The sequence below is a fragment of the Pseudophryne corroboree genome, chromosome 9 (genome assembly GCF_028390025.1).
Source record: "Pseudophryne corroboree isolate aPseCor3 chromosome 9, aPseCor3.hap2, whole genome shotgun sequence".
NCBI lineage: Eukaryota > Metazoa > Chordata > Amphibia > Anura > Myobatrachidae > Pseudophryne > Pseudophryne corroboree.
In genome coordinates, this window is record NC_086452.1 from 388,403,123 (window position 1) to 388,428,779 (window position 25,657).

At 44.9% G+C, this 25,657-nt stretch overlaps 1 protein-coding gene across 6 annotated transcripts in view; it reads left to right on the top strand.

Annotated features, from left to right (window-relative positions):
• Positions 1 to 25,657, top strand: part of CACNA2D3 (calcium voltage-gated channel auxiliary subunit alpha2delta 3) — a 2,000,770-nt gene that overhangs the window by 797,628 nt on the left and 1,177,485 nt on the right. For all 6 annotated transcript variants that reach the window (XR_010186941.1, XM_063940834.1, XM_063940836.1 and 3 more), the window contains exon 6: positions 20,790 to 20,952. Coding sequence is in view for 5 of the 6 variants with exons in the window: in XM_063940834.1 (XP_063796904.1) it covers positions 20,790 to 20,952 (163 nt within the window). In the remaining variant the exon portion in view is untranslated. The remainder of the gene's footprint in view (positions 1 to 20,789; positions 20,953 to 25,657) is intronic.

The following is a 25,657-nucleotide window of genomic DNA, read 5'->3' on the forward strand; positions in this document are numbered from 1 at the left end:
CTGTGGTCATGAGCCACGTCCACGTTTCCATCATTATGGGGGCATGACCAGCACTCTGTGAGCTGCTGGCATGCCCCCAGCCCCTTTGTCTCCCGTGAATAAACGCTAGGCAGAGCAGCGAGTGACAGAATCCTCCCAACTGCCCCCCCCCTCCCATAAAAAAAAGAGACTGTCCCGCGAAAATTCGGACAGTTGGTAAGTATGTTCCTTATATAAAATTATTATTTAATTATTTTTTTATAGCTAGTACTTTGGTCTTTTTACAGCTGTACATCAGTAAATCCTCATGACTAAGCACATAATGTAATTTTTTTAAATATGTATATATATAGACAGTGCTTCTTGTTTTACATTTACCCCTTTCACACTGCTAATGCCGGATCCCACCCGGGAATTGGAAAGGGGTCCTTCCTGGGTGGGATCTGGCATTGGCAGCTGCTGCAGGCTTTCCCGACCCGGCAATATCAGAATCAGAATCAGCTTTATTGGCCAGGTGTACTCACGTACACTAGGAATTGTTTGTGGTACAATGCATCGCCAAGCAGCAACATGAAGGGGGAATACATGGCATAAGAAGGGGGAAAAACGTAGCATACATTACAAACATTACACATATGAGTTCATACTGCACATTGCAACTGTACAATAGACTCGACATATTATACATGTAAAACTAAAATGAAGGCTGCTTGGCAGAGCAGTACCGAGGCAGCCATCCGTGGCGCCAACTAGAACTCAAACAATGCACATAATACAGAAGATTTAAGTATTACACATCAAAAGATAAACCACACAGACAAAAAAGACACAGAAAGAATAATGCAGGATTGGTGTAGGCATTTTGGGTAATAACTTCCATGGGCTGTGTATTCCACCCTCACAGGGTACCAGGTGCGGCAGCCATCTTCGGCGCACTGCGTAGGATTACCCTGGGTGGAATAGTCCATCCCTAGAAGAGATGACACAAAATGGGGGTGATTGCAGCATCCTAACATTCAGAGTAGGGTACCAACAAAACTATCAGGTCCATGTATTTTCATCCCATCCACAAGCGTACCAGATGAGGCAGCCATATTGGGTGCACTAGAGAGGTTACACTGGGAGGTAAGCCACACATGGGCCCAATGCATACATGGGAAAATGGGCACTTGTGTAGTCGAGTCGTATGATATAACCTGTATGAACAATCCACGTGAGGCACATTCTGCCTGCAGAGGAACCCTCAGAGGCCCCCATTTGGGGTGCACTGTGTTAGATGCTGCTGGCAGGGTGTGCTATCAGTGGAGGCACAGCTCAAAGGAATACCACACGGGCGGGTTGCCATAGCAGCGGGGGGCAGAGCCGACGGCGGGGGCGGAGGTGGAAGCGGCGCTGGGAGATGAGCTCATCTATGCGCCGCCTCTCCCTATCTAGTAAACGGGTCCCGGATCGCATGGACCCAAGAGCCCCGTTTACGCAGCCACTGACCCGGTATTCAACCCGGGTATAACATTGCTTTATACCAGGGCTGAATTGCCGGGTCAGGCGACCCGGGATTTCGGCTATGCCCCTTTCACACCGCACGCCGACCCGTGTCGACCCGGCAATATGCCGGGTCGATACCGGGTTATTTGTGCGGTGTGAAAGGGGTATTATTTGCACATATATCTATTTGAGTTTTTCAGATAATCCTTTCTTTTAGAAGCAGCAGTCCAGCAGTCTGTCAATTAGCACCTGACTTATTGCATTTGGTTGTTACTAAATAAAGTTGAGACGTTGCCCACAACAATCGGTAAGCATCTAGCTACTGTATCGTTTATCTAGCACAATTGTATAACGTGACAGAAGTGGGTTGGTTGCAATGGGCAACTTCTTTACTTGGGGGTATATTCAATTGAAGTCGAAAGCTGCCGTCTGTCGAAAAGACGTCAGTTTTCGACTTTTTTAGGTCGGAAGGAGTTCCGACCTTTTCAATATAACCCAAAATTATTCAACAAGTTGAGGAATTCGACTTGTCGAAAAGTACGTGGATCGGCGGAATAGCTGTCGTTCCGCGTGCTTGTGTCGAAAACAGACCCCCTTTCCGACCATCTCAATCCGACTTTAAAAACAGTCAGATTGAGATGAGGGAGCCGAGAGGAGGAGAGGGGGGAGACCAGCGGGGAGACCAGGGAGAGCCGCGGGAAGACGGAGGAGAGCAGCGCTACAGCAGCGGTTATAGCAGCGTAGCCGGAGGATGTGTCACAGCCGCCGCTCACAGCAGCGTCTACCCGGCTCCAGCAAGCGAGACCTGGGTTATTTACACCCCTACTTGGCGCCACTGAATACAGGAATTCCACCAGAGATAAGATATAATAATGGCATGAAGGTAACAGTTCTGTGATGGTCTCTGGAGTATCACTGTTTTTGTTTGAGTCTGCAGAGTTAGTCATTGTAGCCTATGGGCTACAGATCGCTAAAAGTACCTAGATCCCTCCCAGCACTCTCCGCTGTGCATGTGTAGTAGTGCACCCGGGGCCGGCTCCCCAAGAAGACATGAAGTGATCACTAATGCGATCCCTCTATTTCCAATGTTAATTTCTTGTCGCCGCAGAAAGCAGCAATGAGAAGTTATATTTATTAGAGCTATGATGTACTAACAACTATACATATGTATGATAAGCCTGGCATTTGACCCTCGCCGGAATGTACAGCAAATCTTATGGAAGTAGCAGAGTCTTGTGCGCCAACGACCGCACAGTAGTCAGTAGTAGTGAGCTGAGACTCCTGTCACACCGATACAGGTAATATATTAAATACTTCTCTATATAAAACAAAGTACATACACCCAATTGGTTGAAGCATTAGATCAAATGTTTTCTTTTGGTTTCAACTATCAATCCAAAGAAGCTCACGCTGGGAACCTCAATTTTAGATGCCCCTCACTTTCAGTGCCGTAGCACAGCTGTAATGCAGCCTGTGCCAGCTCTGTCCCAACGTGTGTGACATCATGACATTACAACGAGGGGGCGGTACCGCTGGACCAGACTGAAGCTGAGAACTTGCTCCAGGACCAGTGAGTACCTGAGTGCCCAAAGAGACTGAGGGGCAGATGTATTAAGCCTGGAGAAATGATAAAGCAGTGATAAGTGCAAGGTGATAACACACCAGCCAATCAGCTCCTTACTGTTATTTTCCAATGTAATGATTGGCTGGTGCGTTATCACCTTCCACTTATCACTGCTTTATCACTTCTCCAGGCTTAATACATCTGCCCCTGAGTGCCCAAGGATGTGACAGGCAGACATTTTCTAGGCTATAAGGTGCCATTCCAGTCACCCTGCATGCCAAATACAAGTACCATGTGGTAGCAATGGTGCCGCTTCCTAGACAGCTGCACCAATTGTCCATACTAGTTATGGCACAGAATGGCGGCAGTGTTGACCAGATGGCACATTTGTTATGACAGATGAGTTTTTATTACATGTATTTGAGCACCTGAAATCCAAGGCATTGTGGTAATGAACAAATTATTTCATTCATCAAAGCTGAGAGGTACAGCTGCAAACCTACAGTACTGTATGTTCTAAATGCGTCTATAGCAAAACACAGTCATGATCTAGTCACATTTGGTGTATCTGTTGGAAATATGTGTGTACAGGCTTCAGGATGTAGCAGAGTTTCTGTACACACCAGCGGATGCGTTACAACTACAGTACGTGCAGCCCAGTTACTTAAACCAGTGGAGTGGTTATATTGAAGATAAAGCAGTTACAGTCGTACTCATTGTTATATACACTGGTAGATGGAGCAGAGCTTAAGCGGTGTGCCATACAGCTCACCTACATGTAGGTTCCGGGTAGCGGTGCAGGATGCTGTAACAGCAGTTCTGTCGCAGGTCTCATTGGAGCTAATATCTCCCATTGTGGTATTCTAACACGGGTCGATACCGGGTTATTTGTGGTATTCTAACACAGTCCTAAGATATCTCCACACATGCCCAATAGTAGCCTTGGTGGACATCTTGGTACAGGGGATGAAGCTTCCCTTGAGGAGTACTAACAATGAGTCCGCGCAGTAACACCCTCCACTTTCAACAGTATTAATCTACTCTTTTGTTTTCCTTTTACTTATATGTAATAATACTAACACTTACATACTGGCCCTTCTCTGTAAAACATTTGTCATTAATAGTATTCATAATGTTGCCTGTCAGTCAGAGGCGGAACTCTGGGAAGCAATGGAGTCGGCTGCCGCCGGGCTCCTTCTCTGAAGGGGGCAATACTCCTCATGGATGCCATTGGGGTGGAAGTGGAGTCCCTGCAGGCAGCTGCAGCCATGGAGAGATAGAGCTGCCGGCAGGGGTGGAACTAATGGTGGTGATCAATGATTTGTGCAAATAGGAGAGCCGCTGCAACATCATCAAGACAAAGAAGGGTGATGATGACATCACTAATCACCCTTCAAGTCAGTGCCGCTGCAGCCAGCAGCTGTCTGTCGAGTCTCTGGTTGGTTGTGCACTGAATGACGGGATTGGAAAGTAGTTGGAGGGACTGGAGGCTGTCTGTGAGCAGTGGAGCCCTACCCTGAGCCTGTGTGTCTGTGTGTGTGTGTGTGTGTGTGTGTGTGTGTGTGTGTGTGTGTGTATATATATATATATATATAGGGGGGGGGGGGGGGGGGCACCAACAATTATCTTGCCTCCGAGCGACTGGGACATACTTCCGCCACTGCTATCAGTAGAAAACCTGTTGCTGCTTTAGGGTCCGCTATGCTCTCATGCAGCCCTAAGAGTTAATGCTCAGTGAATGTCAGGCCTCTGGACTTTTCTTTTTTTGTTAAAATTAGAAGATGGGATTAAACTCTACAGATTATTTGAGGAACAAATGGCCATTCTCATTAGTTTTATCTGTGTTAATTAGCTGAGCTTCCCCACAAGTCTTCCATCACATACAGATAAGGATTGGTAGAGGAGGCTTTGCATTCTCATGGCATCTATGTTTTTCGCAGTAGGTCAAGAAGAATCAATATATTTGTCAAAAACTATTCTGGCTTATCTTCCGCTTGGAAATAGTGTATAAGCAAGTACACAATGCTCGAGGACAAAGTGTCCTTTGTGAGAAGTCATCTTTCTGTGTTTGTGAAGAAAGCTGTTGTGAAGCACCTAAGAACAGTATATATTGGATCTTGTTTTTTATATGTCGTGTATATATTATGGGATCAGTACGAGATACCGCCGGACAGGATCCCGGCGGTCGGAATACCGACACTGGGATCCCGACCGGCACAATCCCAACAGGGGGGCGGGCGCAGCGCAGCAACTTGCGGGCTTGCTGCGCTCGGCACACTAATATGTCGGGATTGTGCCGGTCGGGACACCGGTGTGGGTATTCCGACCGCCGGGATCCCGTCCGGCGGGATCTTGACCGCATCCCTATATTATATAAACTTGGCAGGTATTCTATTAAAATGTATTGTTATATATTCCCCTCCTACAAACATTACTAAATACAATGGGCCGGATGTAATGCTGGCAAAACTCAGACTTTTTTTAAAGGGACAATCACTTACAAGACATGGTTTTACCTTGTAAGTGATTGCCCCATTAAAAAAAAACCCAGAGTTCAGCCAGCATCCCACACGGCCGCCGATCTCGGGCGTCATTACATCTGACCCATTGTGTTATGTTTCTAGCTCTTTTTTCTTTACCAAAGCTCTTCTATCATCTATGCCAGGCATGTCCAAACTGTGGCCCTCCAGCTGTTGAGAAACTACACATACCAGCATGCCCTGACACAGCTTTTGCATTCTCTGACAGCAAATCTGTGTCAGGGCATGCTGGGATATGTAGTTTCACAACAGCTGGAGGGCCGCAGTTTGGACATGCCTGATTTATGCAATCTCCATTACCTGTGGATACCACACAAAAAGTACCTTGGGGATGTAATTATATCCTTAGCACACAGCTGCCATGTGTTATATCCAAGGGTGATAAAAATAACAAATTCTGCCTGGATAATTTCAAGTTTCTTTTAAATCGGGAGATTCTAGACAGAGCAAAAATATTGATAAACATATTTGGCTTGATGCAGAATTGGAAGTTATGCCGGTGTGCAAAATTAATCTGAGCATCCCCATAAAGTACATATATTCACAAAGTGGTAAGCTAGGCGCTGGACTTGAATCAATCACCCTCTGTCTCGTAGTAAATTATATTAGTGAAACCGTTTGCATTCAACTCTCAAGGGTTTCTCCGAAAGCTTCATATAACAAATGGAATCACACTTGCAGTAGAACCCCCTTGGTTCATGCACATAAAGGTATTTTTCAGCAGCGGGATCTCTCCACTTAACTTCATTAACTGCAAGAGCTAACAGTCACACACCCTTCATGCAGTATAGATATCCTGCCTTGATCAATGCTCCCTGCGGCGTAAGCTCCACTTTTTCTCATTCATTCATAAAGGGCATGCAAGGTGGAAAGCAAAGGTAAGTATTAAAAACAAATATCATTTATTAAAAAATTCACGAACAAGTTCTTCCTTAGAAATAAATAGCAAACTACCGGCGGTGATGTCCACGTACCCTCTCCTGGGGGAGGCTGCGCTAACGGACTCAGGATTTCCCGGGAGCCCTGAGTTGGATGGATCTGCAACAGCCTCAAGCAAGTGGAGAGAGATCAGCGCAGTGTTCACACTCACAGGTCCGGCTTCGGCCAGCACATCAACGTGTTTCAGAGTCACCTCCTTCGTCAGGATGTCTTTTTTTTCTTCTTTTGCTGCACAACGCAGCAGGAGCAGAGAGCAGCTATTGCTGTGTCTAGCAGCAGTTATTTGGCATACACTGTGTAAAATGTAGAAAGTATATAAGAAAAAAGAAAAACGAAGGAGGTGACTCTGAAACACGTTGATGTGCTGGACGAAGCCGGACCTGTGTACACTGCATTGATCTCTCTCCACTTGCTTTAGGCTGTCGCAGATCCATACAACTCAGGGCTCCCGAGAAGTCCTGAGTCCATTAGCGCAGCCTCCCCCAGGAGAGGGTACGTGGACATCACCACCGGCACTCCGGTGCAGAGAGGTGAGAATTGTGGGAACACTTGAAGACACGCTGAGTCAGGTCTCGTCTCAAAAGGAATTAGTTTTTATTAGAGGGTCGGCAGAGGTTAAGCAACACACTTATCAGAGACTTTTCAACAGATCATGACATAGGTATAAAGCATGCAGTGAACTAGCAAAAAGCACTACCCTACATATTGACCATGGCAAATCACCATATAATGCGGGATAACATTTAATAAGGCAATATACAAGTCTGATGTTCACTATCGCAAATAACAATGGCTAAATAGCATGTGCAGACTGTAACACGGTAGCATACGCACCACATGACAATGCGTTTTTCAACACATTAGCATTTGCGACAATAATGGACCATAACACATTCAATATCATAAATACATCAAAACACCTCAATAATATGCATCAGCAATATTATAACATTCAATAAATCAAACCATATACCTGGATATGTGTCGGTTACCCTTTATGAAACTAGCGCCCTGCAAAAGTGTTCCTCCTCTACCTGTGCACAGGATTTTTGGCAAAGGGTCACTACATGAGCAATTAAAGTTAGGCGATGTCACTCCGCAATGGCAAAGGAGAAATATCAGGAATGTTCCTTTCCCACTAATATGCAAATAAGGAGAAGTGGCAGAATAGCATGAAGTAACTCGCTGTACAATGGACCCATGGATAGCAACGTAAATGTGGGTGTATAAATGCACAGTGTATATTGGGGGTCATTCCGAGTTGATCATAGCTGTGCTAAATTTAGCACAGCTACAATCATTCACACTGACATGCGGGGAGACACCCAGCACAGGGCTAGTCCGCCCCGCATGTCAGTGCCGCCCCCCCCCCCCCCCCGCAGAAGTGCAAAGGCATCGCACAGCGGCGATGCCTTTGCACTTCAAGAGTAGCCCCCGGCCAGCGCAGCTTTAGCGTGCTGGCCGGGAGCTACTCGTTGCTTCCTTGCCCGCAGCGGCTGCGTGTGACGTTACGCAGCCGCCGCGGACCGTCCCCCCAGCAGTCCGGCCACGTCTGCGTTGGTCGGACCGCACCCCCTAAACGGCGGCTTAATGCCGCCGTCCAGCCCTCTCCCGCCCAGCAACCGTCTCTGTCTCAGAGGCGATCGCTAGGCAATGACGGCTGCCAGTTCTGACCCGATCGCTCCGCTGCGAGAAACTGCAGCCAGCGATCAGGTCGGAACGACCCCCATTGTCTCTCACTATGGGCAAAGATGGGAGGAATCCATTAAAGAGGATAAGTTATACCGGCTAAAGGCTTTCCCTTAAATGGACCAAGGTACGCGACATATCGTTTACTCACGGCTGATGAATGCTGTCTTCCATTTACGCCCGGTCTCGATCTGGCATACTTCGGCGGTCACTGAGCAGATGCCCGGACCTCTGCTGCACTGCGGTCCACAGGGCTACTCTCTTCGGACACCTGAGCAGTTGCCTGGCGAAGTGGCAAACGCAGGATTTGCATGGGGGGGTTTCCAGAACTGGGTGGAGCCAAGCACTGAGGTGGGGACTGAAGTAACCCAGTATATGCTGGGTCCGTAAAACTAGTGTGTGTGTGTGTGTGTGTGTGTGTGTGTGTGTGTGTCTATGTGTATATATATATATATATATATATATATATATATATATTAGTGATGTGCACCGGAAATTTTTTGGGTTTTGTGTTTTGGTTTTGGATTCGGTTCTGCTGCCGTGTTTTGGATTCGGACGCGTTTTGGGAAAAACCTCCCTGAAAATTTTTTGTCGGATTCGGGTGTTTTTTTTACAAAAAAAAACCCCCATAGTATTATTAACCTCAATAACCATAATTTCCACTCATTTCCAGTCTATTCTGAACACCTCACAATATTATTTTTAGTCCTAAAATTTGCACAGAGGTCGCTGGATGGCTAAGCTAAGCGACCCAAGTGGCCGACACAAACACCTGGCCCATCTAGGAGTGGCACTGCAGTGTCAGACAGGATGGCAGATTTAAAAAATAGTCCCCATACAGTACATGATGCAAAGAAAAAAAAGAGGTGCAATGAGGTAGCTGTGTGGCTAAGCTAAGCGAACCAAGTGGCCGACACAAACACCTGGCCCATCTAGGAGTGGCACTGCAGTGTCAAACAGGATGGCAGATTTTAAAAATAGTCCCCAAACAGCACATGATGCAAAGAAAAAAAGAGGTGCAATGAGGTAGCTGTGTGGCTAAGCTAAGCGACTCAAGTGGCCGACACAAACACTTGGCCCATCTAGGAGTGGCACTGCAGTGTCAGACAGGATGGCAGATTTAAAAAATAGTCCCCAAACAGCACATGATGCAAAGAAAAAAAGAGGTGCAATTAGGTAGCTGTGTGACTAAGCTAAGTGACCCAAGTGGCCGACACAAACACCTGGCCCATCTAGGAGTGGCACTGCAGTGTCAGACAGGATGGCAGATTTAAAAAATAGTCCCCAAACAGCACATGATGCAAAGAAAATAAGAGGTGCAATGAGGTAGCTGTGTGGCTAAGCTAAGTGACCCAAGTGGCCGACACAAACACTTGGCCCATCTAGGAGTGGCACTGCAGTGTCAGACAGGATGGCAGATTTAAAAAATAGTCCCCAAACAGCACATGATGCAAAGAAAAAAAGAGGTGCAATTAGGTAGCTGTGTGACTAAGCTAAGTGACCCAAGTGGCCGACACAAACACCTGGCCCATCTAGGAGTGGCACTGCAGTGTCAGACAGGATGGCAGATTTAAAAAATAGTCCCCAAACAGCACATGATGCAAAGAAAATAAGAGGTGCAATGAGGTAGCTGTGTGGCTAAGCTAAGTGACCCAAGTGGCCGACACAAACACCTGGCCCATCTAGGAGTGGCACTGCAGTGTCAGGCAGGATGGCAGATTTAAAAAATAGTCCCCAAACAGCACATGATGCAAAGAAAAAAAGAGGTGCAATGAGGTAGCTGTGTGACTAAGCTAAGCGACCCAAGTGGCCGACACAAACTCCTGGTCCATCTAGGAGTGGCACTGCAGTGTCAGACAAGATGGCAGATGAAAAAAATAGTCCCCAAACAGCACATGATGCAAAGAAAAAAAGAGGTGCAATGAGGTAGCTGTGTGGCTAAGCTAAGCGACCCAAGTGACCGACACAAACACCTGGCCCATCTAGGAGTGCCACTGTAGTGTCAGACAGGATGGCAGATTTAAAAAATAGTCCCCAAACAGCACATGATGCAAAGAAAAAAAAGAGGTGCAATGAGATAGCTGTGTGGCTAAGCTAAGCGACCCAAGTGGCCGACACAAACACTTGGCCCATCTAGGAGTGGCACTACAGTGTCAGACAGGATGGCAGATTTAAAAAAATAGTCCCCAAACAGCACATGATGCAAAGAAAAAAAGAGGTGCAATGAGGTAGCTGTGTGGCTAAGCTAAGCGACCCAAGTGGCCGACAAAAACACCTGGCCCATCTAGGAGTGGCACTGCAGTGTCAGACAGGATGGCAGATTTAAAAAAAATAGTCCCCAAACAGCACATGATGCAAAGAAAAAAAGAGGTGCAATGAGGTAGCTGTGTGACTAAGCTAAGCGACACAAGTAGCCGACACAAACACCTGGCCCATCTAGGAGTGACACTGCAGTTTTCTAGCGAGAGGATGAGTGCTTCCATCCTCATGTGAATCTAAACCACTAGCCATGAACATAGGCCAGGGCCTCAGCCGTTCCTTGCCACTCCGTGTCGTAAATGGCATATTGGCAAGTTTACGCTTCTCATCAGACGCTTTTAATTTTGATTTTTGGGTCATTTTACTGAACTTTTGTAGTTTACTTGACGACACAGAGATAGAGCAGTGGACTACTGTACCGTACTGCTATATATATACTGGCGGTCACAGCAAATTTCTGCACTGTCCTCCTACTATATATACTGCGCACAACTAAAATGCAGCACAGGTATGGATGGATAGTATACTTGACGACACAGAGGTAGGTAGAGCAGTGAATTGCTGTACCATACTGCTATATATGTCCTGGTGGTCAGCAAAGTTCTGCACTGTCCTCCTACTATATATACTGCGCACAACTAAAATGCAGCACAGGTATGGATGGATAGTATACTTGACGACACAGAGGTAGGTAGAGCAGGGGACTACTGTACCGTACTGCTATATATATACTGGTGGTCACAGCAAAATTCTACACTGTCCTCCTACTATATATACTGCGCACAACTAAAATGCAGCACAGGTATGGATGGATAGTCTACTTGACGACACAGAGGTAGGTAGAGCAGTGGACTACTGTACCGTACTGCTATATATATACTGGTGGTCAGCAAAATTCTGCACTGTCCTCCTACTATATATATTGCGCACAACTAAAATGCAGCACAGGTATGGATGGATAGTATACTTGACGACACAGAGGTAGGTAGAGCAGTGGACTACTGTACTGTACTGCTATATATATACTGGTGGTCACAGCAAAATTCTGCACTGTCCTCCTACTATATATACTGCGCACAACTAAAATGCAGCACAGGTATGGATGGATAGTATACTTGACGACACAGAGGTAGGTAGAGCAGTGGACTACTGTACCGTACTGCTATATAATACTAGTGGTCAGCAAAATTCTGCACTGTCCTCCTACTATATACTACAATGCAGCACAGATATGGAGCGTTTTTCAGGCAGAGAACGTAGATATTTTCAGCACACTGAGCACAGATATTTGCAAGCACACTGAGCACAGATATTTGCAGCACACAGCACAGATATTTGCAGCACACTGAACACAGAAACTGAGAGAACGCTGCACGTCCTCTCGCTATCATCTCCAATGCATGAGTGAAAATGACGGTGACGCGTGGCTCCTTATATAGAATACGAATCTCGCGAGAATACGACAGCAGGATGATGACGTTCGGGCGCGCTCGGGTTAACCGAGCAAGGCGGGAGGATCCGAGGCTTCCTCGGAACCGTGTAAAATGGGTGAAGTTCGGGGGGGGGGGGGTACGGATTCCGAGGAACCGAACCCGCTCATCACTAATAAATATATATATATATATATATATATATTGTGACAAGAACACTGGGATAGTGTTTGAGGGCAGGTATATTTGTCCCAGGTTCTTGTCTTAAATGTTTTAGAAAATGTTAACTTCTAGGAAAAATGCTTTTTGTTTTGTCTGAACCTTTTCAGTTTGCTGTAAAAGCTGGGTAAAGGCTCTGAGAGAGAGATAAGGCGAGTTCTAGACATTGGGCCCAGTTCGGGTCTTTGGCCTCACAGAGGGCTAATCAGGGTTTCAGCTGTGTAAGAGTGATATAGTGCTTCTAACCTGATTAGTATGGGCAGACTGCCTGGGAAGGCTGCAGGGTCTGTGTGTGAGAGACACGCTTTCTGATGCAAGTAAGCTATACAGTATGTACTGAAGAACTCTGTGTTTTGTTTAGTGACAGTTAGGAACATCTTATGTTTAGTTAGTGCCGGACAGGCAAGGTATTTTTATTTTGGGGTTTGTTTTATTTTCTGTTTCAATAAAACTGGCCGGGGTCAGTTGTACCAGAAACTGGACTTGTGTTGTTCCTCAGCTGCTGCGTCCTGCCATATTCCCCAGGAAAAGGCACCTTGCACCCCTACAGTGTTACAACTTGGTGGAGAATGCGAGCAGGCCGTTCTGCGCATAAGTGAAAGCAGCTGCAAAGCCGCCTGAAAAATCTGTTGACATGGAGGATCTGCTTAAAGCCTTGCTGCAAGCTACAGCGGCTCAGCAGGAGGCCAACCGACAGCAGCAGGTGGCAATGGAGGAAAATTGGAGACTACAGCAGGAGGCCAACAGACAGCAGCAGGTGGCAATGGAGGAAAATAAGAGACAACAGCAGGTGGCAATGGAGGAAAATAAGAGACAACAGCAGGCAGTTGTTGATGAACTTTACAGGCAACAGCGTCAGGATAGAGAGGCCTTAGCAGAAGTGGTGCAGAGACTTGCAGCTCGGGTTGGAGATGTGGCCGTCAGTGCTCCAACCAGCTCTAGTTCTATACGAGCCAGTCACTTCCTGCAGAAAATGACAGAGGCTGATGATGTGGAGGCCTATCTGACCACGTTTGAAAGGACTGCCGAGCGTGAGAACTGGCCGAAAGCACAGTGGGCCAGTCTGCTGGCACCTTTCCTGTCAGGTGAGCCCCAAAAAGCTTACTTTGATTTAAGCCCTGCTGAGGCTCGGGACTATGATAAACTAAAGACTGAGATCCTGACCCGCCTGGGAGTCACGCTGTCAGTACGAGCACAACGGGTGCACCGTTGGCTGTACGCCATGGAGAAGCCTCCGCGCTCCCAGATGCACGACCTTATTCAGCTAACAAAAAAATGGCTACAGCCAGAGACATTAACTGGTCCCCAGATGGTGGAAAGAGTCGTCATGGACCGCTACTTGAGATCTTTGCCCATGGTCCTGCGCAAGTGGGTGAGCCATGGAAACCCGGGTACTGCTGACCAATTAGTGGACATGGTAGAGAGGTATTTGGCAGCAGAGGAACTACTGATGACCACCCAGCAACCCATAGATCCTCGACAGCGCCCTTCAGTAAAGACTGGTAAGACTGTTCCGTGGGAAAACGTTGCTGGGCGGTTAAGAGAACGCAAGGCTGGAGAGACTGTAAACACTGGCCCTGGAAACAGGCCAATGGGGCTAGAACGGTCTATGCTGCCCAAATGGGTTGATAATCGTGTGGTTAAATGTTTTAGGTGTGGTATGCCAGGTCATGTTATTGCCAATTGCCCAGTCACGCAAGAACCCATGCAATGTGATGCTGCCTTTGAATGTCGCAGAATATCTTTCTTTGCTAGGTTAGCCTGTACTGTGGTACCTTCACCTGAGCTGGAAAAACAAATGTGTGATGTGTTCTTAGAAGGTAACCGGGTAGAGGCCTTGCTAGATTCAGGAAGTTTAGTTACCCTCGTGAAAGCTGGGTTAGTGAACCCCTTAAAGGTCCAGCAAATACCTATTGGGGTAACTTGCATACATGGGGATACCCAACATTATGCCACTGCTGAGGTGAATATAGAAACTTGTTGTGGGTCAGCAATGGTTAAAGTGGGACTGGTCCCTACCTTGGTGCATGAGGCCATAATAGGGAGGGATTTTCCTCATTTTTGGAAACTGTGGGAATCACGGTTATCAACAGATGTGAGAAGTAAAAAGCCAGTTGATAATACCGGTGATTTTATGGATGTACGTGGGTCTTCGGAACTTTCTGGCCCTTTGCCTTTTGCTAGTTTGGCTGGGGAAGTGACAGATGGGGAGTCCAGTGAGGACCCTCTTGCCGGGAACAGAGACATAGTAGTTAGAACTGAAAGCGTGCCTGACCTGGAGGTAAAGAAGGATCTGTTTGCGTCTGAACAGTTAAAGGATCCTACCTTAATAAAGGCTAGAGAGAATGTTAAGATTGTTAATGGGGAACCTGTGGTACCAGGTGACAGGGTTACGTATCCCCACATGGCCATCTGTAATGAGCTCTTGTACCACATTGTCAAAAGGGGTGAGGATGTGGTGGAACAGCTGGTAGTTCCCCAGCCTTATCGGAGAACGGTACTAGATTTAGCTCACAGTCACGTTACCGCAGGACATTTAGGGGCAGAAAAAACCACTGAAAGAGTTTTACAAAGGTTCTTTTGGCCAGGGGTTTATAAAGAAGTGTCTGAATATTGTTCTTCCTGTCCTGAATGCCAGTATCATGCCCCTAGACCCCATTTCAGGAGCCCACTAGTTCCCATGCCTATTATAGAGGTCCCGTTTGACAGAATAGCCATGGATCTCGTGGGGCCCTTGTTAAAGTCTGCTCGGGGCCATCAGTATATCCTGGTAATTATGGACTATGCCACTCGATATCCTGAGGCTGTCCCTTTACGCACTATCACAACCAAGGCGATAGCTAGGGAGCTGGTGCAGGTATTTAGTAGAGTGGGAATACCAAAAGAAATTTTGACTGACCAAGGTACTCCATTTATGTCAAGGATCATGAAAGAATTGTGCAAGTTATTTAAGGTCACTCACCTCAGGACGTCCATCTACCATCCCCAAACTGACGGGTTGGTGGAAAGGTTTAATAAAACATTAAAAAGTATGTTAAAAAAGGTTGTTGAGAGAGATGGGAAAAACTGGGATTGTTTGTTGCCCTACTTGTTAATGGCCATCAGAGAAGTTCCTCAGTCCTCTACGGGGTTTTCTCCATTTGATTTGTTGTATGGTAGACACCCCAGAGGGCTGTTGGATGTTGCCAAAGAGACGTGGGAAGGACAGCCCACTCCTTATAGAAGCGTTATTGAGCATGTAACACAAATGCAGGATAGGATTGCAGCCGTGGTACCTGTTGTCAGAGAGCACATGGAACAGGCCCAAAGTGCTCAACAGAGGGTCTATAACCGGAGTGCCAAGATACGGGAATTTGCTCCTGGAGATAGAGTTCTTGTTTTGGTACCCACTGTGGAAAGCAAATTCCTAGCTAAATGGCAGGGTCCATTTGAGATTAGGGAAAAAGTGAATGAGGTTAATTACAAAGTATACCAGCCGGGAAAGAGAAAACCCGAACAGATCTACCATGTTAACTTAATCAAACCCTGGAAAGATAGGTTGTCTCTGTCAGCGGAGCCTTGCCCTTCGGTGTCTTCACCCCGGTTGCTTCCCGCAGTGAAGGTGTCAGAGACATTATCAGCTGATCAGAACAATCAGGTTAAAGAATTTCTCATCCAAAATAGGGAGGTATTTTCAGAGCTGCCTGGCCGAACGACCATAATAAAACATGACATTGTCACAGAACCAGGGGTCAGGGTTCATTTAAAGCCATATAGGATTCCTGAAGCTCAGCGAGAAGCTATTTCTAAGGAAGTTAAAACCATGTTAGAACTTGGAGTCATAGAGGAGTCTAACAGTGAGTGGTCCAGTCCCATAGTGCTCATCCCGAAGCCCGACGGTAGCATACGCTTCTGTAATGACTTTCGTAAGTTAAATGAGGTGTCCAAGTTTGACGCATACCCCATGCCCCGTGTGGACGAGCTTGTAGAAAGGCTGGGAACAGCCAGGTTTCTCACCACATTGGACCTGACCAAAGGTTACTGGCAAATACCTTTATCTGATAGCGCCAAAGAAAAAACAGCCTTTTCGGTTCCGGAGGGGCTGTACCAGTATAAGATGTTACCCTTTGGGTTGCATGGGGCTCCAGCAACCTTTCAACGGGCGATGGATAAAATTTTGAGGCCCCATAGAAAATATGCAGCTGCCTATTTGGATGATGTGGTAATTCACAGTACAGACTGGGGGTCACATTTGGTTAAAGTACAAGCAGTACTGGACTCAATCAGAGAGGCAGGGTTAACTGCTAACCCAAAGAAGTGCTGCCTCGCAATGGAGGAGGTCAAATACTTGGGCTTCACCATAGGCAGAGGTCTGATTAGGCCCCAATTGAATAAAGTTGATGCTATTCAAAACTGGCCTCGTCCAGTGAATAAAAAACAGGTAAGGGCTTTTTTGGGAATTACTGGGTACTATAGACGGTTTATTCCTAATTTTGCGACCACAGCGGTGCCGTTGTCAGACCTTACCAAAGGGAAGCAGTCAAATGTGGTGAAATGGAACCCTGATGCAGAAAAGGCGTTCCAAGCGTTAAAAGTGGCTTTGTGTTCACAACCGGTGTTGATAACACCAGATTTTTCAAAAGAATTTGTGGTACAGACAGATGCCTCAGAGGTAGGGATAGGTGCTGTGCTGTCCCAAACCAGAGATGGGGACGAACACCCTATCATTTATTTGAGTAGGAAACTCAATGAGCATGAAAAAAGGTATGCCATTGTGGAAAAGGAGGCTTTGGCCATTAAGTGGGCACTAGATACCTTGAGATATTACCTCTTGGGTAGACAATTCAGACTAGTGACAGACCATGCCCCTTTAAAATGGATGTATGTAAATAGAGGCAAGAATGCTCGTGTAACTAGATGGTTTCTAGCGTTGCAGGACTTTAAGTTTACTGTCGAACATAGACCGGGAACACAATTGGCCAACGCAGATGCATTGTCTCGCATCTTCTGTTTGGGGGCTACAAGTGTTCCGGCCCCTAGGTCGAAACAGGGGAGGGGGATATGTGACAAGAACACTGGGATAGTGTTTGAGGGCAGGTATATTTGTCCCAGGTTCTTGTCTTACATGTTTTAGAAAATGTTAACTTCTAGGAAAAATGCTTTTTGTTTTGTCTGAACCTTTTCAGTTTGCTGTAAAAGCTGGGTAAAGGCTCTGAGAGAGAGATAAGGCGAGTTCTAGACATTGGGCCCAGTTCGGGTCTTTGGCCTCACAGAGGGCTAATCAGGGTTTCAGCTGTGTAAGAGTGATATAGTGCTTCTAACCTGATTAGTATGGGCAGACTGCCTGGGAAGGCTGCAGGGTCTGTGTGTGAGAGACACGCTTTCTGATGCAAGTAAGCTATACAGTATGTACTGAAGAACTCTGTGTTTTGTTTAGTGACAGTTAGGAACATCTTATGTTTAGTTAGTGCCGGACAGGCAAGGTATTTTTATTTTGGGGTTTGTTTTATTTTCTGTTTCAATAAAACTGGCCGGGGTCAGTTGTACCAGAAACTGGACTTGTGTTGTTCCTCAGCTGCTGCGTCCTGCCATATTCCCCAGGAAAAGGCACCTTGCACCCCTACAGTGTTACAATATATATAGCTACACATATATATATATATATACCGTATATACACCTCTCTCTCTCTCTCTCTCTATATATATATATATATATATATATATATATATACATATACACATAGCATATTAAACATGCATACATATATATATATATATATATATACATACATACTGTACACGTATATGCATGTATATATATCATATTTGTGTGTGTGTGTGTTTATATGTATGTATATACATGTGTATATATGTATGCACATGGACATATATGTACTGTAATTAAAATAAAGTAAACTTTTATTAAGCACTTACAAGTGCCACCAGGAAGACAGCAGGCTGCAGAGGACGCTAGACAGCCATTAATCATACTCATGCAGAAAAAAATATATATATATAAATATATATATATATATATATATATATATATATATATATAGCAAGAAGGATATAGCAGGCACTCACTGTTATAGCAGCCACCGGGGTGCCATCCCATAAATGTATACAAGATGCAGTCCACTGGTACAGAATAACCAGATAATTCCCCCAGGCAGGGACCAGGCGGCACTCCGCGGATTTTTGAAAAAAGTAGCTTATTTATTTAAAGTGCAAATAGTGCATCATGGTGAGCATAATACCGACGTTTCAACGCCCATAGGCGTTTTTTTTTCAAGGTGCTCAGACTAGTGAAACAAACACAAAACAAACACAAAACCACCAGTGTGCTTTCCTAAATAGTCTCCACGTGTAAGGTCTCCCTCGGTCAGCTTCCGGTTGCACGCGGTGTGCGGTGCGCACGCTCACAAGCTCCGTCACCGGCTTCCACTGATGACGTCGCGTGTGTGTGTGTGTGTGTGTGATGTAAAATAAAAGACAATTAAATGTATAAATACAGTATATAAATTGTTTTCAGAACACTCCATATGCACTTTTCTCCTCACAGTGTACCACTTGCACACACTTCAGCACACTTGACTTTTTCCTACCAAAAGCAGGAACTCCTCTCCTCCCTCCTGTGCTGTCTAGGTCAAGGTTCCATTCTCTCCCTGCAGGCAGCCAGTCAGGTAGGAGACCACAGGCTTCTTTAGCTGTGGCCTGCAGATCTGTCTCAATATAAAAGGGCAGGCTGAAATCTGTAGTGCCACAGCTGTATGCTGCATGCCTCTAGATCACACAAGGGCATGCTGTCACTTGTGGTGCCACAATCCACTTTCAGGGGTGCCACATATCTAGGCTTGCGATGCCGACTGTGCGGGACCACACATCGGCATCGCAAGGTGACTTTCACCTTGCTATTTGCATTAACTTTTCTTACGATTTTGACTACTGTATATAGGCCCTCATTCCGAGTTGTTCGCTCGCTAGCTGCTTTTAGCAGCATTGCACACGCTAAGCCGCCGCCCTCTGGGAGTGTATCTTAGCATAGCAGAATTGCGAACAAAAGATTAGCAGAATTGCGAATAGAAAATTCTTAGCAGTTTCTGAGTAGCTCGAGACTTACTCCTACATTGCGATCAGTTCAGTCAGTTTCGTTCCTGGTTTGACGTCACAAACACACCCAGCGTTCGGCCAGACACTCCCCCGTTTCTCCAGCCACTCCCGCGTTTTTCCCTGAAACGCCTGCGTTTTTCCGCACACTCCCAGAAAACGGTCAGTTTCCGCCCAGAAACACCCACTTCCTGTCAATCACTCACCGATCAGCAGAACGATGAAAAAACTTTGTTACGCCGTGAGTAAAATACCTAACTTTTGTGTAAAATAACTAAGCGCATGCGTTATGCGAACCTTGCGCATGCGCAGTAAGCGACTAATTGCAGTATAGCGAAAATCGGCAACGAGCGAACAACTCGGAATGACCCCCATAGTCAAAATCGGAAGAAAATATCTCACCGTGTGTACACATCATTAGTGTGATTCCATTTGTTATATGAAGCTAATGGAGAAACCCTTGAGAGTTGAACGCAAACGGTTTTACTAATATAAATTACTAGACAGAGGGTGATTGATTCAAGTCCAGCACCTAGGTTACCACTTTGTGAATATATGTGATTTATTTATGATGTGGTGTACACCTGTGGGCAGGCACGGCTGCAGGATTTAAAGAAGTGCTACTTCAAGAAATATCTGTTATTTGCATATATAGATCCCCATAAAGTAGTCTCATGCATTCAAGTATGTAGATAAAGATATGCATGAAAATGACAAAGGATCCCACTTGTGTCTGGAGAACGGGATGGGGAAGGGATGGGGCTCTCGGATTTATCAAGTGCATTATGGAATTTAGCCCTGGGGTAAATTTACTAAGATGGGAGTTCTATTTAAGATGGGATGTTGCCCATAGCAACCAATCAGATTCCAGGTATTATCTTCTAGAAGGTACTAGATAAATGAGAAGTGCAATCTGATTGGTTGCTATGGGCAACTTCCCATCTTAAATAGAACTCCTATTTTAGTAAATTTACCCTCTGGTCGCTAACGCCATCTGAAGATAGCATTAGCCTTTAGTAGTCTGTGGATAACTGTAGCTCATAATCCCACACCCGATAATGCATGCTCTGGCTGTCATTTGTGCATGTGAAGAACGCCGCGTGATCTGGAACCGAAAGCAGCACAATAGCATAAACTATCACTTTTCTTCCAGCTCTCCACCGGGATGGGCTCTTATCGGAGCCTGTGTTCCAGTAAGAGATTGTTACTAAATTGGCAATGATATTATCCTATCCCATGTACATTTAAAATGTGGCATATGATCAATCAGACCCATAGACACCTAATAGTGAATGAAGATTTTACAGGCGAAAAATGTTTAAAAGCAGAGGTGTAAGTGTATGAGACATATGCCTAACATAAACTGGGTGCAAACAATACTGTTACAGACCTTGCGATGCTTGATATTTACATGTGGCATTTTCAGCATAAATTATGTACAATATACTGTATGTGCAATTTACCATCAGGGCCCCTATAGATTGATGTAATTGGCTTTGATTTATATTGACAGTTATTTCATTATTCTTATAAATTTGTTAACGATGAAAACATAAGTAAAGGGTCCGTAGAAATTATGATCATTTTCTTTCTCTGTAGTATGAATACTTCAATGCCGTTCTCATAAATGAGCGAGATGAAGATGGGAATTATGTGGATCTGGGAAAGGAATTTCTGCTGTTACCCCACGACCATTTCAATAATTTACCTGTTAACATCACTTTAAGTGACGTCCAAGTGCCCACCAATGTTTACAACAAAGGTATGTTTAAAAATTGTTTCAGTATGAACTCTGACTGGTAAAAGAAACAAATCGTAGTAACCAAGATTAATATACTTACTGTTTAAAATATAATAAATATATATAGTATTTGCCCTTTCAACATTCTCCACCACACTTCTCAGGGTATACCCTGAGAGTCTGACCGTGCATGATCCTCTGGCAAAACCCCAGCACCACCACCACCCAACCATGACCCCCACCCCCCTCTCCCAGCTAAGTTAACACTTTCCTCATGCTGCTGCTGTGACTTCTGTCAGCTGATCAGGAAACTGAGATGCCGGCCAGGTGTTTCGCAGCATAAGCTGACCGGAGTCACAGACAGTAGGTGCCGGATACTCAGCCCTGGTTGCAGCAGCGTGCAGGTAAGTTTTTATGATTTCTTCAGTGATCTGCCTGTGTTCTATTTAGACATAAAAGACTGATCATAGGCGCCGGCTCCTTGCTCTTTTATGCCTGTCAGGCATAACGTTATCTGAAGATGGCATTATTATCACAAGGCTCCGCAACTATTATTTTACAATTTAAATTTAGTAAAGTTGGGCAGTTCACATTTCTCAATAAAGGCTGTGATCTGCTTACTAAAATATGAGAATGTAAGGGCTTGGAGGAGAAGTTTGCGTATTGTCCTCCAAATGCCCTTTCATATATTTCTGTAATACTAAACTAATGTGAAATGGATGTGATAACACCAGTTTTCTCATTATTTTACTAAAAATTGTCTTGATAAATAATTAAATATGCTCGTCTGGGAGAAATGTGTCAAATATTCTAAAAAGGGGAAAAGTGCTAAAGTCAGTTTTCCGCAGTTTGAGGCACTGAGTAATTTAGAGATGTGCGGCGGGCACTTTTCGTGTTTAGTGTTTTGGTTTTGGTTCTAATTCCACTTTCGTGTTTTGGTTTTGGCTTGCTTTTGCCAAAACCACCCTTTTGTGTTTCAGTTTTGGTTTTGGTTTTGGAACTGGATGATTTTTGAAAAAAACATAAAAACAGCTAAAATCACAGAATTTGGGGTATTATTACCCTCAATAACATTAATTTCCACTCATTTTCAGTCTATTCTGAACACCTCACAATATTGATTTTAGGCCTAAAAGTTGCACCGAGGTGGCTGTATGAAAAGCTAAGCGACACAAGTATGCGGCACAAACAACTGACCCATCTAGGAGTGGCATTGCAGTTGCAGGCAAGATGGCACCAGGGTCGGACTGGCCCACAGGGGTACAGGGGAAACCACCGGTGGGCCCTACTGCATAGTGGGGGCACCACCTCCTCCTCTAGGGAAGAGGTCCCAGACTGTGCACTTGAATTATACATTATGCATATGTTCCATTATAATGTACAGGACTATGGTGTATTTTCTATCATGCATTGCTGTTATTAATCTGCTATATTATCATGAATGCACTGGCAATATTGACTGTATATATACATCAAAGGCCACAGCCCATGCAGTCTCTAATGGTTAGGTAAACCAATGTAGTGGTTGGCCACACCCCTATGCATGGGCCCCTACCACTGTATCCCCCCGGTAGGCCCTTCATGTCCCAGTCCGACACTGGATGGCGCTATTACAAAAACTAGTCCCCAAACAGCACATGATGCAAATAAGAAAAAGAGGTGCACCGAGGCTGCTGTATGACTAAGCCAAGTGACACAAGTGTGCGGCACAATCACCTGGCCCATCTAGAAGTGGCACTGCAGTGTCAGACAGGATGGCACTTTTCAAAAACTAGGCCTCAAACAGCACCTCATGCAAAGATGTAGAAGAGGTGCAGTGAGGTAGCTGTATGACTAAGCCAAGCGACACAAACAATTACCACTGGAATTATACATCCAAATCACTGGAATTATACATCCAAATCACTGGAATTAAATGGCAAAATCACTAGAATTAAATGGCAAAATCACTGGAATTATACTGCAAAATCACTGGAATTATACATCCAAATCACTGGAATTATACGTCCAAATCACTGGAATTATACGTCCAAATCACTGGAATTAAATGGCAAAATCACTGGAATTATATGTCAAAATCACTGGAATTATACGGCCAAATCACTGGAATTATAAATCCAAATCACTGGAATTAAATGGCAAAATCACTGGAATTAAATGGCAAAATCACTGGAATTATACTGCAAAATCACTGGAATTGTACTGCAAAATCACTGGAATTATACGTCCAAATCACTGGAATTAAATGGCAGTACCACTGGACATAGACGGAAGTGTCAGACAGGATGGCACTTTAAAAAAATAGTCCCCAAACAGCACATCATGTCAAGAAGTAAAAGAGGGCAATGAGGTATTTATTTATTATTTATTTATTAACAGTTTCTTATATAGCGCAGCATATTCCGTTGCGCTTTACAATTAGAACAACTGTAATAGAACAAAACTGGGTAAAAACAGACAGACAGAGGTAGGAAGGCCCTGCTCGCAAGCTTACAATCTATAGGGAAATAGGCATAGATACACAAGGATTGATGCTAACTATTGCATAATGGTCCACCAGATTGCTAGGTTCTTAATGGGTTGTATGATGATACCCCACAAAGTTATCCAAGTGTCAGGAGGGTGTGAGACTAAAGAAAGACAAGATATGTGATGTTATGAATACTCTACAGAGGATGTAATTAGATAGGGAAGCACTGAAGGTTATGTGGGTGGGTCTGGAATTTGATAGGCTTGTCTGAAGAGGTGAGTTTTCAGGGAACATTTAAAGGTTTGGAGACTAGAGGCGAGTCTTACTGTGCGTGGGAGGGCATTCCACAGAGTGGGTGAAGCCCGGATAAAGTCCTGTAATTTTGAGTGTGAACAAGTAATGCGTGTGGATGAGAGACGTAGATCTTGTGCAGAGCGGAGAGGTCGGGTAGGGAGATATTTTGAGATGAGTGAAGAGATGTATGTTGGTGCAGTTTGGTTAATAGCCTTGTATGTGAGTAAAAGTATTTTATATTTAATACGGTAGAATACCGGTAACCAATGGAGGGACTGACAGAGCGGATCTGCAGACGATGAACGTCTGGCAAGGAAGATTAGCCTCGCAGCTGCATTCAAAATGGATTGTAGTGGTGAGAGCCTATGTTTGGGAAGACCGGTCAGGAGACTATTACAATAATCAATGCGGGAGATAATGAGAGCATGGATTAGAGTTTTTGCTGTGTCTTGTGTAAGATAAGGGCGTATTTTGGATATGTTTCTTAGATGTATGTAACATGATCTTGAGACAGATTGAATGTGGGTAACAAAGGACAGTTCAGAGTCAAGAATGACACCTAGGCAGCGAGCTTGTGGGGTAGGGGTGATTGCAGAGTTCTCAGCAGTGATAGAGATATCAGGTTGGAAACTACTATTGGCCGGTGGAAATATAATTAATTCTGTTTTGGAAATATTAAGTTTGAGGTGGCGAGATGTCATCCAAGATGAAATGGCAGAAAGGCATTCAGTGACATGGCCCAATACAGATGGTGACAAATCAGGGGAGGATAGGTAGATTTGAGTATCATCCGCATACAGATGGTACTGAAATCCGAAAGAGTTGATTAGTTTGCCAAGAGATGTGGTATAGATAGAGAAAAGCAGAGGACCTAGGACTGAGCCTTGCGGTACTCCAACTGAGAGAGGTAGCGAAGGAGAGGTGGAATCAGAGAAACGAACACTGAAGGAGCGATTAGATAGGTAGGATGAGAACCAAGAAAGGGCTGTGTCCTGAATACCTAGGGATTGTAGTGTTTGTATGAGAAGAGAGTGGTCAACAGTGTCAAAAGCAGCAGAGAGATCAAGGAGAATAAGTAGAGAGAAATGTCCTTTAGATTTATCAGTGACCAAATCATTCACTACCTTAGTCAGTGCTGTCTCTGTGGAGTGTTGGGCACGAAATCCTGACTGAAGTGGGTCCAGTAGGCTGTGTGAGTTAAGAAAGTGTGTGAGGCGAGTGTAGGCAAGTCTCTCCAGTAGCTTGGAGGGGCATGGGAGCTGAGAGATGGGACGGTAGTTAGAGAGAGAGTTCGGGTCAGAGTTTTGTTTTTTCAGAATGGGAGTAATCACTGCATGCTTGTATAGAGAAGGAAAGATACCAGTAGACAGGGAGAGATTACAGATTTTCGTTAAGGTTGGGATGAGCACAGTAGACAGAGCTTTACTAATTTGTGAGGGTATAGAGTCAAGGGGAGAGGTATTAGAGTAGGCAGATGTGGTAGCTGTATTATTAAGCTAAGCGACACAAGTGTGCGGCACAAACACTTGGCCCATCTAGGGTTGGCACTGCAGTCCCACTGCACTAATGGTGGATACCAAACGCACGTCTAACACCAGCATAGTTGTTATGGCCTCAGTAATCGGCTTTGCAACAGGGTATATATATATATATATATATATATACGGCAGCATCACTGGACTGGATTTATACGCCAGTACCACTGTAATTATACGGCAGGATCACTGGACTTATACGGCAGGATCACTGGATTTATACGGCAGGATCACTATAATTATACGCCAGTACCACTGTAATTATACGTCAGGATTACTGGAATTATACGGCAGGATCACTGGAATTAAATGGCCAAATCACTGGAATTATACGTCCAAATCACTGGAATTAAATGGCAAAATCACTGGAATTATACTGCAAAATCACTGTAATAATACTGCAAAATCACTGGAATTATACGTCCAA